We start from the raw sequence: 16,948 nt of genomic DNA, 5'->3' as shown, positions 1-16,948 counted from the left end.
TAGTTGTGTACGTTTTAGTAGATTTACCCGTCGTCAGGTCGATGAGAGCGTCCGGAGCGATGCCCATGGCCCTCCTGATGGCCCGAACGCTGCTGATGTCACACGGCGCCACTTGGCCCGTCAGCTCCGTCAAGTTGCCCGTCACCTTCTCAGCTGCAGATAAAAGTAAACAAAAAGCGTATTTTTGAGTCTTTCTAATAAACTCACACATTTGCGCTTAATGACAAAGATGGCAACTTCTCAAGAACTGCTTACAAAAAAAAGCGCAATATAATAATGGCCTAGTGGTTAGAGTGTCCGCCCTAAGATTGGTAGGTTGTGACTTCAAACCCCGGCCGAGTCATACCAAAGACTATAAAAATGGGACCCATTACTTCAGCATCAAGGGTTGGAATTGGGGGTTAAATCACCAAAAAATGATTCCCGGGCCACCGCTGCTGCTCACTGCTCCCCTCATGGGGTGAGGGTAATGGGTCAAATGCAGAGAATAATCTCACCACACCTAGTGTGTGTGTGTGACAATCATTGGTACTTTAACCTAAAACATCAATATCAAGTATGATTTGTGTTTTTATATTTTTATCCCTTTTAAAAAGGTCAGTATGTTTACATTTTCTTTTTATTAATATTTTCGGACCTTGAGATTAAACTATAATTTTAAGATTTTAATAAAAATAAACCCTCATATTTAGGGACTCAAAACTGTTGTATAATATATTTCATAAGTAATATTCCTAACTTTAAACAGGGCAATCTTTAAGTATATATCAAGTTTACATTCAATGTTCTTCAACCTTGAAACATCCAGTTTGTCAACATAAAGTGAAAGTACTTATTACGCACCATTATCGACAAACACTTCACACAGTAGCAAGGCAACCTTGAAAAAAAAAACAGTGGCAAGTGTCGAAATGTTGCTGCACGCTTTGAATGAGAAACCGTTGCACCATCCAATAGCCATTTCTAAAAATACAAAATTGAAAGCAAGTCGTCCAAATCTTAAATGTGTTGCAATGGTTTGTTCAAACAAAAGTGTGTGTCCAAATATTTGCATTCTATTAGATTTCAATAAGTGAACAAATGTTTTGTGTTGCATTACCCATTTTCAGTGATGACAATTTTAAAATGTTCCTCCTGTGTTTCCCAAACATTTTTGTGGCAGCCTGCCACGAATACATTTGTCCTTCCACAAATTGATTTGTCGCTTCCCTTACTTATTAACACATTATAATGGGACTGTCTGTTCATGTAGCTAGTTGTTCCAACTCCATACAGTAAATCAGTAATCGCTGCTTCTTTACACGCCTCATAAGCACCCGGTCTGCCAGATAATAAAAGTGTTGCCAACTTAGAGAGCATTCCGACCGCTTTAGGTTTTCTTTTTTTTTTTTTAAAAAGCGACTTATGACAAATTGAGCTCAACTTTAACAACAAACAATATTTATGACCAAATTGAGCACCCATGCCCCTGTCTAAAATCACTCAAAGGCATCACATAAAGTTCATTTGTATTTCTCAACATGCCTGTTTCATGCATCATTTACTCCCCCCAACCTAACGTCACATTCTGTGAGAAATCCTGACATGCATTTAGCATCTATTTAGGCTTATGACCTCCGACAGGATGTTGTGTAATCGTTGCAGTTGGTTTTTGTCAAAAAGTTATATGTAGATTGTCCTGAAACTTTCAGGAAATGTCCAAAATGGAAAATTTGATTTTGAGCCTGATCTGTATCATTTCTATTACCTTATGTGTACTTTCGTATGTGTGTGTATGCTAGCGACCATGATGACTACAATTAAGGGTTGACCTGGATCACCATCTGGACTCTGGACTTTATTTTTTAATATTGGGAGGTCAGGCCAAGATTTATTGCACCAATATATGTGTAGAATTTTGCATTTAATTAACAAACGTTGTATTTAACTGTATTTATGACCAAAAAACACTAAATCCACTGTGGTAAATTAAAAGTAGAATTAAAAAAAAATGTTTAACCGAAAAACCGAATATTATTGTTTTTACATCTTATTTTAATTTATAGTTGTTACTAATATCATGTGTTACTTGTTTATTTATATTAATATTTTAATCTAGATTTACATTTTTGTTTGAGGAATAATAAATACTGTGTTGCTTATTAAAATACTGTCGTGCTACTAATCCTAATTTCAATATCAATCAAAATAATCATATTTATTTTTGCCATAATCATCCAGTCCTTTCAGGATTTCGTAAACAGTTTGCATTTAATTAACAAACGTTGTATTTAACTGTATTTATGGCCAAAAAACACTAAATCCACTGTGGTAAATTAAGAATAAAATGTAAAAAATAGAATAAAAAAAAAATGTTTAACCGAAAAACCGAATATTATTGTTTTTACATCTTATTTTAATTTATAGTTGTTACTAATATCATGTGTTACTTGTTTATTTATATTAATATTTTAATCTAGATTTAAATTTTAGTTTGAGGAATAATAAATACTGTGTTGCTTATTAAAATACTATCGTGCTATTAATCCTAATTTCAATATTAATCAAAATAATCATGATATTTATTTTTGCCATAAGCATCCAGTCCTTTCAGGATTTCGTAAACAGTTTGCATTTAATTAACAAACGTTGTATTTAACTGTATTTATGGCCAAAAAACACTAAATCCACTGTGGTAAATTAAGAATAAAATGTAAAAAATAGAATAAAAAAAAATGTTTAACCGAAAAACCGAATATTATTGTTTTTACATCTTATTTTAATTTATAGTTGTTACTAATATCATGTGTTACTTGTTTATTTATATTAATATTTTAATCTAGATTTACATTTTTGTTTGAGGAATAATAAATACTGTGTTGCTTATTAAAATACTGTCGTGCTATTAATCCTAATTTCAATATCAATCAAAATAATCATATTTATTTTTGCCATAATCATCCAGTCCTTTCAGGATTTCGTAAACAGTTTGCATTTAATTAACAAACGTTGTATTTAACTGTATTTATGGCCAAAAAACACTAAATCCACTGTGGTAAATTAAGAATAAAATGTAAAAAATAGAATAAAAAAAAAATGTTTAACCGAAAATTATTGTTTTTACATCTTATTTTAATTTATAGTTGTTACTAATATAATGTGTTACTTGTTTATTTATATTAATATTTTAATCTAGATTTAAATTTTAGTTTGAGGAATAATAAATACTGTGTTGCTTATTAAAATACTATCGTGCTATTAATCCTAATTTCAATATCAATCAAAATAATCATGATATTCATTTTTGCCATAAGCATCCAGTCCTTTCAGGATTTCGTAAACAGTTTGCATTTAATTAACAAACGTTGTATTTAACTGTATTTATGACCAAAAAACACTAAATCCACTGTGGTAAATTAAGAATAAAATGTAAAAAGTAGAATTAAAAAAAAATGTTTAACCGAAAAACCGAATATTATTGTTTTTACATCTTATTTTAATTTATAGTTGTTACTAATATCATGTGTTACTTGTTTATTTATATTAATATTTTAATCTAGATTTACATTTTTGTTTGAGGAATAATAAATACTGTGTTGCTTATTAAAATACTGTCGTGCTACTAATCCTAATTTCAATATCAATCAAAATAATCATATTTATTTTTGCCATAATCATCCAGTCCTTTCAGGATTTCGTAAACCGTTTGCATTTAATTAACAAACGTTGTATTTAACTGTATTTATGGCCAAAAAACACTAAATCCACTGTGGTAAATTAAGAATAAAATGTAAAAAGTAGAATTTAAAAAAAAATGTTTAACCGAAAAACCGAATATTATTGTTTTTACATCTTATTTTAATTTATAGTTGTTACTAATATCATGTGTTACTTGTTTATTTATATTAATATTTTAATCTAGATTTAAATTTTAGTTTGAGGAATAATAAATACTGTGTTGCTTATTAAAATACTATCGTGCTATTAATCCTAATTTCAATATCAATCAAAATAATCATGATATTCATTTTTGCCATAAGCATCCAGTCCTTTCAGGATTTCGTAAACAGTTTGCATTTAATTAACAAACGTTGTATTTAACTGTATTTATGGCCAAAAAACACTAAATCCACTGTGGTAAATTAAGAATAAAATGTAAAAAATAGAATAAAAAAAAAATGTTTAACCGAAAAACCGAATATTATTGTTTTTACATCTTATTTTAATTTATAGTTGTTACTAATATAATGTGTTACTTGTTTATTTATATTAATATTTTAATCTAGATTTAAATTTTAGTTTGAGGAATAATAAATACTGTGTTGCTTATTAAAATACTATCGTGCTATTAATCCTAATTTCAATATCAATCAAAATAATCATGATATTCATTTTTGCCATAAGCATCCAGTCCTTTCAGGATTTCGTAAACAGTTTGCATTTAATTAACAAACGTTGTATTTAACTGTATTTATGGCCAAAAAACACTAAATCCACTGTGGTAAATTAAGAATAAAATGTAAAAAATAGAATTCAAAAAAAATGTTTAACCGAAAAACCGAATATTATTGTTTTTACATCTTATTTTAATTTATAGTTGTTACTAATATCATGTGTTACTTGTTTATTTATATTAATATTTTAATCTAGATTTAAATTTTAGTTTGAGGAATAATAAATACTGTGTTGCTTATTAAAATACTGTCGTGCTACTAATCCTAATTTCAATATCAATCAAAATAATCATATTTATTTTTGCCATAATCAAATCAAATCAAATCAACTTTATTTAATCATCCAGTCCTTTCAGGATTTCGTAAACAGTTTGCATTTAATTAACAAACGTTGTATTTAACTGTATTTATGGCCAAAAAACACTAAATCCACTGTGGTAAATTAAGAATAAAATGTAAAAAATAGAATAAAAAAAAAATGTTTAACCGAAAAACCGAATATTATTGTTTTTACATCTTATTTTAATTTATAGTTGTTACTAATATAATGTGTTACTTGTTTATTTATATTAATATTTTAATCTAGATTTAAATTTTAGTTTGAGGAATAATAAATACTGTGTTGCTTATTAAAATACTATCGTGCTATTAATCCTAATTTCAATATCAATCAAAATAATCATGATATTAATTTTTGCCATAAGCATCCAGTCCTTTCAGGATTTCGTAAACAGTTTGCATTTAATTAACAAACGTTGTATTTATGGCCAAAAAACACTAAATCCACTGTGGTAAATTAAGAATAAAATGTAAAAAATAGAATAAAAAAAAATGTTTAACCGAAAAACCGAATATTATTGTTTTTACATCTTATTTTAATTTATAGTTGTTACTAATATCATGTGTTACTTGTTTATTTATATTAATATTTTAATCTAGATTTAAATTTTAGTTTGAGGAATAATAAATACTGTGTTGCTTATTAAAATACTATCGTGCTATTAATCCTAATTTCAATATTAATCAAAATAATCATGATATTTATTTTTGCCATAATCATCCAGTCTTTTCAGGAGGTCGTAAACAGTTTGCTTTTAGTCCAGAAAGCAATTAACAGCGATAAAGGAAGGACGACTGTATGATTGTTTTAAAGTGCAGGTCTTACCCAGCTCCAGCTCTTTGGTGGTGGGCGCAAGCAGGCAGATCATGTTGGGCGGCTGCTTGGTGCTCAGTCGCTCCCTCTGGGCTTCCTGCAGGTCTCGCAGGAGCTTGGTGGTCTCGTCCAGTTTTTGCTGAATGTCTGCAAGTAACACACAAACAGTAAATGCATTTTCTGAACACAAAGAGCTCTTTAAAAAGCTGTCAGAAAGGCTGAGATTCTAAAATAATAGAATTGTTCATTAGGAGGGTCTGTGAGGGATTAACACATTTTTTTTTTTTACCTCCTGGAAGATCCTCGTCAGCAGGAAGAGGAGATTCCGTCTTGCAGGAAGTATCAGGTTTGGCGGCCTAGAAGAAAGAAGAAGGTAGAACACAGTCAGAGGAGGAAACAGATAGCAGGACGAGGTTGGAGGGTCGAGTGAGGCCTCCTGGCGGCTGACATACAATCAAAGACTTTAATGAAAGAGGATGAGAGTTCACTGGAGGGAGGCCAAGAACAGCAAACAGCCAGGCCATAGAGTGAGCGCGCGCGTGTGTGTGTGTGTGTGTGTAGAAGAACAGCAAAGAAACACGGCTGTCTTTCTAGGGGTTGCCATGTTGACACAGCTGAGAGAACACGTGCTTCCAAACATCACATGTATCCCCCCCCCCTTTTTTTCCATTTCACCGCACAACGCTGACATTTTCCGCTGGAATGTGAGACGCGGCGAGCAGGTGCGCGTCAACGGGAGAGCGGGGGAGGGAGGGAGGGATTTAAGCTCCAGATGTTTTTCTTTCCACTCACCTCAGCGTTGTCTTTCTCTTCAGGCGTAGTCGGAGGCTGCTCCACCTGCTGGACACACACAAAAACTCAACGTCCTGTTCTTGCAACGCTATCCATCCATCCATTTTCTACCGCTTATCCCTTTTGGGGTCGCGGGGGGCGCTGGAGCCTATCTCAGCTACAATCGGGCGGAAGGCGGGGTACACCCTGGACAAGTCGCCACCTCATCGCAGGGCCAACACAGATAGACAGACAACATTCACACACTAGGGCCAATTTAGTGTTGCCAATCAACCTATCCCCAGGTGCACGTCTTTGGAGGTGGGAGGAAGCCGGAGTACCCGGGGGGAACCCACGCAGTCACGGGGAGAACATGCAAACTCCACACAGAAAGATCCCGAGCCCGGGATTGAACCCAGGACTACTCAGGACCTTCGTATTGTGAGGCAGACGCACTAAACCCTCTTCCACCGTGATGCCCGCCTTGCAACGCTAATAATAGTTTGAATAGTTTTGTATCTGGTGTGAAGCGCTTACAGGCTCCGCCTCCTTCAGCGTCTTCGAGTGCTCGCCGTTGGTCATGGCGTCCAGGAGGTTGTCGGCCATCTTATACACGTACTCGTCAGATTTGGTCAGGAAGTCGGACAAGCTGCAAAAGTGAATTCATTGGTATGAGCGAGCATGTGGAGCGTGTCCGATCAGGAATGCTGCAGGTGACATGTGATAGGTCGGCGGAGTCACGATACATGCCTGTCTAAGCCTTGCAGACTTGACTCGTCTCCGAAGAAGCTGTAGACGAGGTCCGAGTCGTCCTTGCTGACGTTGGAGAAGCTGGAGTCGTAGGCGGGCGCGTAGGAGGTGAACGGGCCGTAGTTGGTGTAGGACACTGTGAGGACAGGATAGCGGCGAGTGTCGTGAGAAGACGGATGATGTTGATGGATGGGATCCACCATGAGTTGGGCGCGCCGATGTTACCTGGAGTGATGTGGTTCCTCTTGTCCTCGCGGAAGCCTTGAAGGCAATTGACGCCGCTCTGCAGCCGAGTGGCCATCATGCCCAGCTTGACGGGGCAGTGACCAGTCTCTGTGGCAGCAATCACATGACATCATTCATCTTACATGCTAACCCAGTCAAAAACATAAAGGAACTGTGTTCAAGTTATCAACAATTAAGAATGGGCGATATATATTGCAGCCTCTTGCGATAACGATATGTATCATAATATATTGTTTGGTAGATAAAATGATCGGTATCTGTTTCAAAAAGTAAAATTCATGACTTTTTAAAACGCCGCTGTGTACACTGATGTAGGGAGAAGTACAGAGTGTCAATAAACCTTAAAAGTACTGCCTTTGCGTGCCGGCCCAGCCACATGACATATGAGGCTTTTCACACACACACAAGTGAATGCAAGGCATACTTGATCAACGACCATACAGGTCACACTGAGGGTGGCCGTATAAACAACTTTAACACACTGTTACAAATATGCGCCACACTGTGAACCCACAAACACATTTCGGGAGAACATCCGCACCGTAACACAACATAAACACAACAGAACAAATACCCAGAACCCCTTGCAGCACTAACTCTTCCGGGACGCTACAATATACACCCCCCGCTACCAGCAACCCCCCTCCCAAATTCCAAGCTGTTTTGAGGCATGTTAAAAAAAAATAATGCACTTTGTGACTTCAATAATAAATATGGCAGTGCCATGTTGGCACTTTTTTCCATAACTGGAGTTGAAGTTGTTCTCTTATTTTGGAAAACCTTGTTTTTGATTGATTGATTGATTGAAACTTGTATTAGTAGATTGCACAGTACAGTACATATTCCGTACAATTGACCACTAAATGTTAACACCCGAATAAGTTTTTCAACATGTTTAAGTCGGGGTCAACGTTAATCAATTCATGGTAAAGTTACATTGTTTAATGCATCCAACGGGGCATAATAATGTGTTAATTCCACTACTGTATATATCGGTATCGGTTGATATCGGAATCGGTAATTAAGAGTTGGACAATATCGGAATATCGGATATCGGCAAAAAAGCCAGTATCGGACATCTCTATTTGAGATACAAGCGATTTTAGTTATGAGCGCTATCATGCAACGCAATATAGTCAAAAGTTGAGGGTACTACTGCATACATGAAGTCAAGTCGTTGTGAAAAGCTTTTGTTGCACGATTTACGTTGACTTTACCTCCTACTGCCGGATCTGCTGGATTGACAAAAGCTAAAGTAGTGGATCCATCCGCCTGCTGCCTGGAAAACTCCACCTGGAGAACAAAATGGTTGATTCTTTCACATAAAGACAACATAATTGCAGCGTCACAACAGGGGACTTTTGGTTATTTTCGCCTGTTCTGACTTTTAAATGTTGTTACAATGTCCGATACTTAAACAATGCCAAAGCATAACATCTTTAAGGTTGTGCATTTTGGCGTGCGCTAGCAGTTTTGTATGCTTCTGTTTGCGGGCTTTTTTAATCTGGCTACGTCGTGACAGAGTGAGGTAGATATACTTATTTAGACATTAGGTAAAGCTCTCAGTCAGAGGGGGAGGAGCCTCTATGTGGAAACACAAAAAAAGGTAGGATACAGTATCATTTATCTTTATTTATCTCGGCATGCGCATAATAACACTAACGTGCAACATGCAGTGACATCAATTCTGATTTAAGCAGATGTTTTCTATTCAAGGTCTGAATTGATCGGAGAGTGTGCCGGTGTACCTATTGTTGTGACCGGGTGAATCTATGTAATGTATATTTTTGACCGTATCTAGGGAAAAAAAGTGCAAGATATATCAAATCAGTGCAAATTTTCTTTAGATAAATTCTGACCCTTTTAGAGGGGTCGGGTGTGGTTTCATTTGCAATCTGAGAATGCTACCACAATCCAAAATCTTAAAGACAAACTAAAAAAAACGGGTTATGAAAGAGACTGTGGCGCAAAAATGTACACAATCTGGACCACAAGGAAGTTTTAAAAATGTAGATTAAAGTCATCATAGGTCCCCTTTTAAAAAACAGAATATGGTGAAAGTAGAATATTGCTGTAACTTCTGGAGGTGGTGTAGCTCATAACTTTGAGTCGAACACACTACTCTCTGGCAGATGAACTGTTCCATCAAAAGTTCACACTTAAACGGTACAACCACCTTCTGTAGTTTTTGTTGAATCTGACTAATCGATAAACTATTAATATGGACCTGGTTGGAATGAATATGGTCCTTCAGTAATAAAATGTGCTTGACATGTTTCACTCACGTCGCACTGCAGCACTCGGTTGGAAAGCTTCCCTCCGGACTCCTCGATGACCTTGCGGATTTCTTCCAGCTCTTTCACGACCCCCTCGTCTTTGGAGTCCTTGTCGTGTCTGCAGAGGCCGAAGAATGCAGTTAAAGAGGAGGCAACGGCGGTCGTGAATATAAAAAAAAAAAAGAGTTAAAAACGATTGTCTATCTGCAACATCAGCATTTTAAATTATTAGATAATTACTACCATGCAAGTGTAGTTTTTTGTAGTTTCACAAATAAAATATGACTGGGTAGAAACATCAAGCTAGTCATAAACATTTTTTTTTTGTTCAATATAAATTAGATTTTTTTAACTGAGATTGCTCTTTGAAGAAGGGCAATGTCGTATCATCTGGGACGGCGTGGCGCAGTGGAAGAGTGGCCGTGCGCAACCCGAGGGTCCCTGGTTCAATCCCCACCTAGTACCAACCTCGTCATGTCCGTTGTGTCCTGAGCAAGACACTTCACCCTTGCTCCTGATGGGTGCTGGTTAGCGCCTTGCATGGCAGCTCCCTCCATCAGTGTGTGAATGTGTGTGTGAATGGGTAAATGTGGAAGTAGTGTCAAAGCGCTTTGAGTACCTTGAAGGTAGAAAAGCGCTATACAAGTACAACCCATCTGTGGGAAGCAGCAGCATAATTCTGCTCAGTTTGTCACCGACTGGGAAACAGGAGCCCAGACCATTCAGACAAAAAAAATACATCTATCAATATAATTTTATATAAAATATATATTTTAGATTGTGGTAGAGATAATATTTTTACATATTATATGGGTACTCCGGCTTCCTCCCACCTCCAAAAACATGCACCTGGGGATAGGTTGATTGGCAACACTAAATTGGCCCTAGTGTGTGAATGTGAGTGTGAAAGTTGTGTGTCTATCTGTGTTGGCCCTGTGATGAGGTGGCGACTTGTCCAGGGTGTACCCCGCCTTCCGCCCGATTGTAGCTAAGATAGGCTCCAACACCCCCCGCGATCCGAAGGGATTAAGCGGTAGAAAATGGATGGGGATGGATGGATATATAAATGTCTATAATAAATTCAAATTATAGTTATTAAAAAAATATTAATAATAATAAATAAAGATGCACAATTATTAATAATTTTAAATATTAAAATTATAAAACTAGGCTAACATGTTAACAATAGCAAGCTTACAGTTAGCATTAATAAAACACTAAAATGATTCTCACTGAGGTGCAAACCTGTTAAATGCCTGCTAATGTTAGAAGCGTGTACCTGAAACATTTCTTTAAAATGCTAGCATAAAAACAATAGCATGCATCACGTATGAAAATATGACTAAATTGTATACCTATAAAATTAGCTTAAAAGCTAGCATACTTGGATTAGCATGCTAACATGTACAATTTGTGAAGTAGAAAAATATTTGACGCTGAGGTATATACCTTTTGCAAAAAAGCTAGTGTGCCAATACTAGAATGCCAACAATTCTGCCAAAGGCTGGTAAAAATGAGCTAAGGTCTACAAATGGCCCTCTGGCCGTACTTTGGACACCCCTCCTTTAAGGTGTCCAGCTAAAAAGTAAGCATGCTAATGCTAATATGCTAACATCCCAAAGTTATCGTGCTAACAGCTGGAAGTTTGCAGACTGCTTCTCATTTAATAGCATGAGTGTGTCCAAACTCCAGTCTGTCATGTTGGCGGGGTATGGAAACAAGCCTGGAGAAGGTGTTTCTTGGTGATGACTTGACCTTACCATTTTTTGTTTTTTTTTGCTTTTACTTTAAGTCGTCACAAAGACGCACTTTAAGACGTCAGAAAGCACGACTAGACACGTTGAAAGACATTCTTCCCATTCTCTGCCTCCAAGGTGGCATTTGAGCAAAAAAAGATCATAGTCCGGTTTCTCAGTCTTCAAAGACGTGTGTGGGAATAAACTGACATGTTTTGAAATGGTAGAAACATAAATATGAACAGAGTGGAGACAAACGTGGTAATGTTGGGCAGAAAGACCTTGGTGTGCTGGGCGTCTGCGAGCGTTCGCTGCCGTCCGTGCTGGAGTGTGCTTCTCTTTTTAGCACCAGGCAGGCAGACCCTTGTTCCTCACACTTTGCATCCTTAGACGGGTCCAGACCAGACATGAACTCGATGCTCTGCTTCAAGCTCTGCAGCCTCTCCTGTAGGGGACAATTCAGGCGCATTTTCATAACACTTCTGCTGCCCCCGTGTGGAAAAACTAACAAAGGTCCAAGCTGGGGAAAATGGGATCGCTTGGACCTTTTTTTCTATGCATTTTTCAGGGCTGCAGCTCCAGAATTTTAATATTTGAGTAATTTATGATTAGTTTGTTTGATTAATCGAGTAATTGGAACATACCATAAATGCACATCATCATCGTTGAAATTGGACTTACCGTATTTTTTGGACTATAAGGTGCACTTAAAAACCTTTAATTTTCTCAAAAATCGACAATGCGCCTTATAACCCGGTGCGCCTAATGTACGGAATAAATCTGGTTGTGCTTACCGACCACAAAACAATTTTATTTGGTACATGGTGTAATGATAAGTGTGACCAGTAGTCACACATAAGAGATAAGTGTAGACTGTAGAGATGCGCGGTTTGCGGACACAACCGTGGAGTCCGCGGATTATCCGCGGGTCGGGCGGTTGAAATTAAAAAAAAATTAGATTTTATCTGCGGGTCGGGTCGGGCGGTTGAAATAAAAAAAAATTAGATTTGAAATAGATTCAGGCGGGTAGCAGTTAAACCGATTCGGAAATATATATACCGTACATACCGTATTTTCCGCACTATAAGGCGCACCTAAAAACCACAAATTTTCTCTAAAGCTGACAGTGCGCCTTATAACCCGGTGCGCTTTATTACGATTCATTTTCATAAAGTTTCGATCTCGCAACTTCGGTAAACAGCCGCCATCTTTTTTCCCGGTAGAACAGGAAGCGCTTCTTCTTCTACGCAAGCAACCGCCAAGGAAAGCACCCGCCCCCATAGAACAGGAAGCGCTTCTTCTTCTACTGTAAGCAACCACCCGCCCCCGGAAGAAGAAGAAAAAACGCGCGGATATCACCGTACGTTTCATTTCCTGTTTACATCTGTAAAGACCACAAAATGGCTCCTACTAAGCGACAAGGATCCGGTTCATAAAAAGACGCAATCTCTCCATCCGCACACGGATTACTACCGTATTTCACAGCAACTGATATTCCTGTGAACCGCACTGTGGAACGGGAGCACGTACGGTGAATATTCGCACCACAGGGAATGAGAAGTCATCCTTCACTGTGGTTCTAGCTTGCCATGCTAACTTCCACCCATGGTGATATTCAAAAGGAAGACCTTGCCAAAAGAGACCTTTCCAGCCGGCGTCATCATAAAAGCTAACTCGAAGGGATGGATGGATGAAGAAAAGATGAGCGAGTGGTTAAGGGAAGTTTACGCGAAGAGGCCGGGTGGCTTTTTTCACACAGCTCCGAAGGCGAACACACCTTCACTAAGACGGGCAGACAGCGCCGGACGACATACGCCAACATTTGCCAGTGGATCGTAAATGCCTGGGCAGATATTTCGGTCACAACTGTGGTCCGAGCTTTCCGGAAGGCAGGATTCACAGAACTACTGGACAACAACAGCGACACTGACTCCGATGACTTCGAAGAGACGGAGCCGGCCATTTTGGAACCCACGCTTGCGCAACTTTTCAATTCGGACACCGAAGACGAAGAATTCGAAGGATTTACGAATGAAGAATAACTTCAGAAGGTGAGCGCTATGTTTATTTTGTGTGTTGTGACATTAACGTTCGAGCAACATTATGTTGCTATTGCTCTACACCATTTTGAATTTTACTATGTTTGTGATTGCACATTTGCGTACATTTTGGGACAGAGTTGTTAGAACGCTGGTTTTCAATATATTATTAAAGTTTGACTGAACTATCTGACTGTTTTTTTTGACATTCCCTTTAGCGCAGCGTAGGCGCGGCTTATAATCCGGGGCGGCTTATTGGTGGACAAAGTTATGAAATATGTAATTCATTGAAGGTGCGGCTAATAATCCGGTGCGCCTTATAGTGCGGAAAATACGGTAGTTAAATGTTGTTACCCACATACGAAAAACGAGCAGGCACCTGCAGCATATGCCACAACAGAAGAAGAAAAAAAAAAAGAGATGGACACTTTTACGGAGCGGAGAAGGGACGCCTCGCCGGGGTCCGGGACCGAGGCCCCTTCCCCCGAGAGGGCTCCACCGGGAGCCGTAGCTGAGGTGATCCGCGAGAAGGGCCCGACGCACGTCCAGGGTCACCACCGCGCCCACCGCACGGACACCCCGCCTCGTCCGCCTTCGCCGCGGCCGGCGTCACGCACAGCAGGTAAGCTTACCTGCCCGCCACCCCCGTGGCCGGGGGCTCGTAACATTTGTCACTCCGCGCGCTCCGCCCGCGCAGCTTACCTGCCTGCGCAGCTTACCTGCCCGCCACCCCCGTTGCCGGGGGCGCGTAACAGGGGTCACTCCGCGCGCAGTGCGCTCACGAAAGGGGTGGGGCTCACTGGCAGAATTGGCGCTGCGGGATGAACCGAACGCCGGGTTAAGGCGCCCGATGCCGACGCTCATCAGACCCCAGAAAAGGTGTTGGTTGATATAGACAGCAGGACGGTGGCCATGGAAGTCGGAACCCGCTAAGGAGTGTGTAACAACCCACCTGCCGAATCAACTAGCCCTGAAAATGGATGGCGCTGGAGCGTCGGGCCCATACCCGGCCGTCGCCGGCAGCGAGAGCCGCGACGAGTAGGATGGCCTCCGCGGTGCGCGCTGAAGCCTCGGGCGCGAGCCCGGGTGGAGCCGCCGCGGGTGCGAGGGACATCGCACCTCCACGCGCTTGGAGGTGCGCTCAGCGCGGCTCCCAGATGATTGCGCACTGGTGTGCGTCTGGGCCGTGACAGCGTGGCACGCGAATGTCTCTGCTGCTGCATTGGATCAGTCTCCTTTCTTTAACAGGCAAAAGCTTTATAACCTCACTAATGCCTTGCATCGTCTATATTAGATATATAACAACGGGCGGGTGCGGGTTTGATTAAATGTTAGATCGGGTGGATGGCGGATGGTTGACGACTTTTGTGATGCGGTTGCGGATGAAATAATTGCCTATCCGCGCATCTCTAGTAGACTGCAATATTACGTCAGTAAAAACACCAGAACTTTAAATGTTCCATTGAAAATAAAGAACATTACACACGGCACTCAAAACTCTGTCAAAATGTTTTAGTATCACTTTGAAGCCGCAACGCTTGATGGATTGTCGTCCCATTACGGCTGCCGTAGTCAGAGATGATGTATTTATTTAAGTATTATTATGGTGTGTGTATAAGGACCGCAAAATGGCACCCATTAGCAGACATATTATCTGGCATTTTGTTTCACAATATTATGCAAAACCAACTTTTCTTACCTTCTGATACCTGCTGATGTGTATTTGAGATCTACATGAGTCCTGAAAATGTGCGCACATCCGCCACTGTAGTCCGTGCCGATACCGTAGTCGATAAGCTTCTTCTTTTTCACTATCTTCTTGTTATTGGGCATTCACCCTCTGCTGTTGCCATTTCTAATATAAAGTAGCGTTAAGTTCTAAATTATATCTCGCTATGGAAACGCTAAAAACGACCTGTGTAGTGGGTTTACATAATTCACCCACAGAACTTTAGTTATTAGAGAGTTCCGGTCGGACGGTTTTTCACGGGACACATTTCCAGGGTTGTTGCACTAGTGAGCCACGGATGAGGAGATGCTGCTCCGTTGTTGATTTAAGTAAAGTCTGAATGTCATTAAAAAAGTTAGCGCCATCTTTTGACAATTCTTCAGATGACAGGGAGAAGACTGTCAAAGGTGAGCCACGTAAATATGACCGCCCACAAAACAGCGCATCCTGAAGAGACTGTCAGAAAGCGACTTGAAGATGGTCTGTAAAACATAATCTATGCAACATTTTCCCCAAAGAACCACCATTACTTGTTATGTAGACCACAAGGAAATGTTTAAAATTTAGAAAAAAATGACCCCTTTAATGCGCCTTATAATCCGGTGCACTTTTTGTATGAAAAAAGAGCCGAATAGACCCGCTCATCGGCAGTGCGCCTTATAATCTGGTGCGCCCTATGGTCTAGAACAGTGTTTTTCAACCACTGTGCCGCGGCACACTAGTGTGCCGTGAGATACAGTCTGGTGTGTCGTGGGGAATTATCTAATTTCACCTATTTGGGTTAAAAATATTTGTTGCAAACCAGTAATTATAGTCTGCAAATTATGTGTTGTTGTTGAGTGTCGGTGTTGTCTAGAGCTCGGCAGAGTAACCGTGTAATACTCTTTCATACCAGTAGGTGGCAGCCGGTAGCTAATTGCTTTGTAGATGTCGGAGACAGCGGGAGGCAGCGTGCAGGTAAAGAGGTGTCTAATGCTTAAACCAAAAATAAACAAAAGGTGAGTGCCCCTAAGAAAAGGCATTGAAGCTTAGGGAAGGCTATGCAGAACGAAACTAAAACTGAACTGGCTACAAAGTAAACACAAACAGAATGCTGGACGACAGCAAAGACTTACTGTGGAGCAAAGACGGCGTCCACAACGTACATCCGCACATGACATGACAGTCAACAATGTCCCCACCAAGAAGGATAAAAACAACTGAAATATTTTCGATTGCTAAAACAAAGAAGATGTGGGAAATATCGCTCAAAGGAAGACATGAAACTGCTACAGGAAAATACCAAAAAAAGAGAAAAAGCCACCAAAATAGGAGCGCAAGACAAGAACCAAAACACTACACAAGGAAAACAGCAAAAAATGGCATGATGTGACAGTACACCTACCGGTACTTTGAGACAAGAGCTATATTGATACATAGTTGATTGTGGTTTCAAGTCATATCCAACAATTGCGACAAAGACTTTTTACTGTCAACTGAGTTTCGTTTTTTAACGATTTCTGCTGGTGGTGTGCCTCCGGATATTTTCAACGCAAAAAATGTGCCTTCGCTCAAAAAAGGTTGAAAAACACTGGTCTAGAAAATACGGTACATGTGTGCATTGATAAGATTAAAAACAACAACTATCCGCTGTGCCCCCTAAAACAATCACAGCATTTTGAAATATTTTTTTTATACAAACATTCAAGTCAAACATTTAAAAGTAGGTCTTGTCTTGCATTTGTATCCAAGTATTGGGGTCTTTCTCTAAGTTGATTCAAATTATGCAAGCGAATACTTGTGATTAATCATGAATAATCCAATATTCAAGTGTGA

At 39.4% G+C, this 16,948-nt stretch overlaps 1 protein-coding gene across 2 annotated transcripts in view; it reads right to left on the bottom strand.

The window, feature by feature from the left end:
- Nucleotides 1–16,948, bottom strand: part of brd7 (bromodomain containing 7) — a 28,534-nt gene that overhangs the window by 383 nt on the left and 11,203 nt on the right. Inside the window, exons 7-16 of one of the 2 annotated variants that reach the window (XM_061964559.2) lie at nt 11,647–11,810; nt 9,639–9,747; nt 8,571–8,646; nt 7,333–7,440; nt 7,108–7,243; nt 6,895–7,006; nt 6,379–6,426; nt 5,876–5,942; nt 5,599–5,733; nt 28–153 (exon numbers count right to left, since the gene is read on the bottom strand). In XM_061964559.2, the coding sequence (XP_061820543.2) occupies nt 28–153; nt 5,599–5,733; nt 5,876–5,942; nt 6,379–6,426; nt 6,895–7,006; nt 7,108–7,243; nt 7,333–7,440; nt 8,571–8,646; nt 9,639–9,747; nt 11,647–11,810 (1,081 nt within the window). The remainder of the gene's footprint in view (nt 1–27; nt 154–5,598; nt 5,734–5,875; nt 5,943–6,378; nt 6,427–6,894; nt 7,007–7,107; nt 7,244–7,332; nt 7,441–8,570; nt 8,647–9,638; nt 9,748–11,646; nt 11,811–16,948) is intronic. The other variant, XM_061964561.2, reaches the window with a different exon arrangement.

This window comes from Nerophis lumbriciformis, linkage group LG06, assembly GCF_033978685.3.
Source record: "Nerophis lumbriciformis linkage group LG06, RoL_Nlum_v2.1, whole genome shotgun sequence".
Lineage (NCBI taxonomy): Eukaryota > Metazoa > Chordata > Actinopteri > Syngnathiformes > Syngnathidae > Nerophis > Nerophis lumbriciformis.
This window is presented reverse-complemented; position numbering and strand designations above follow the sequence as displayed.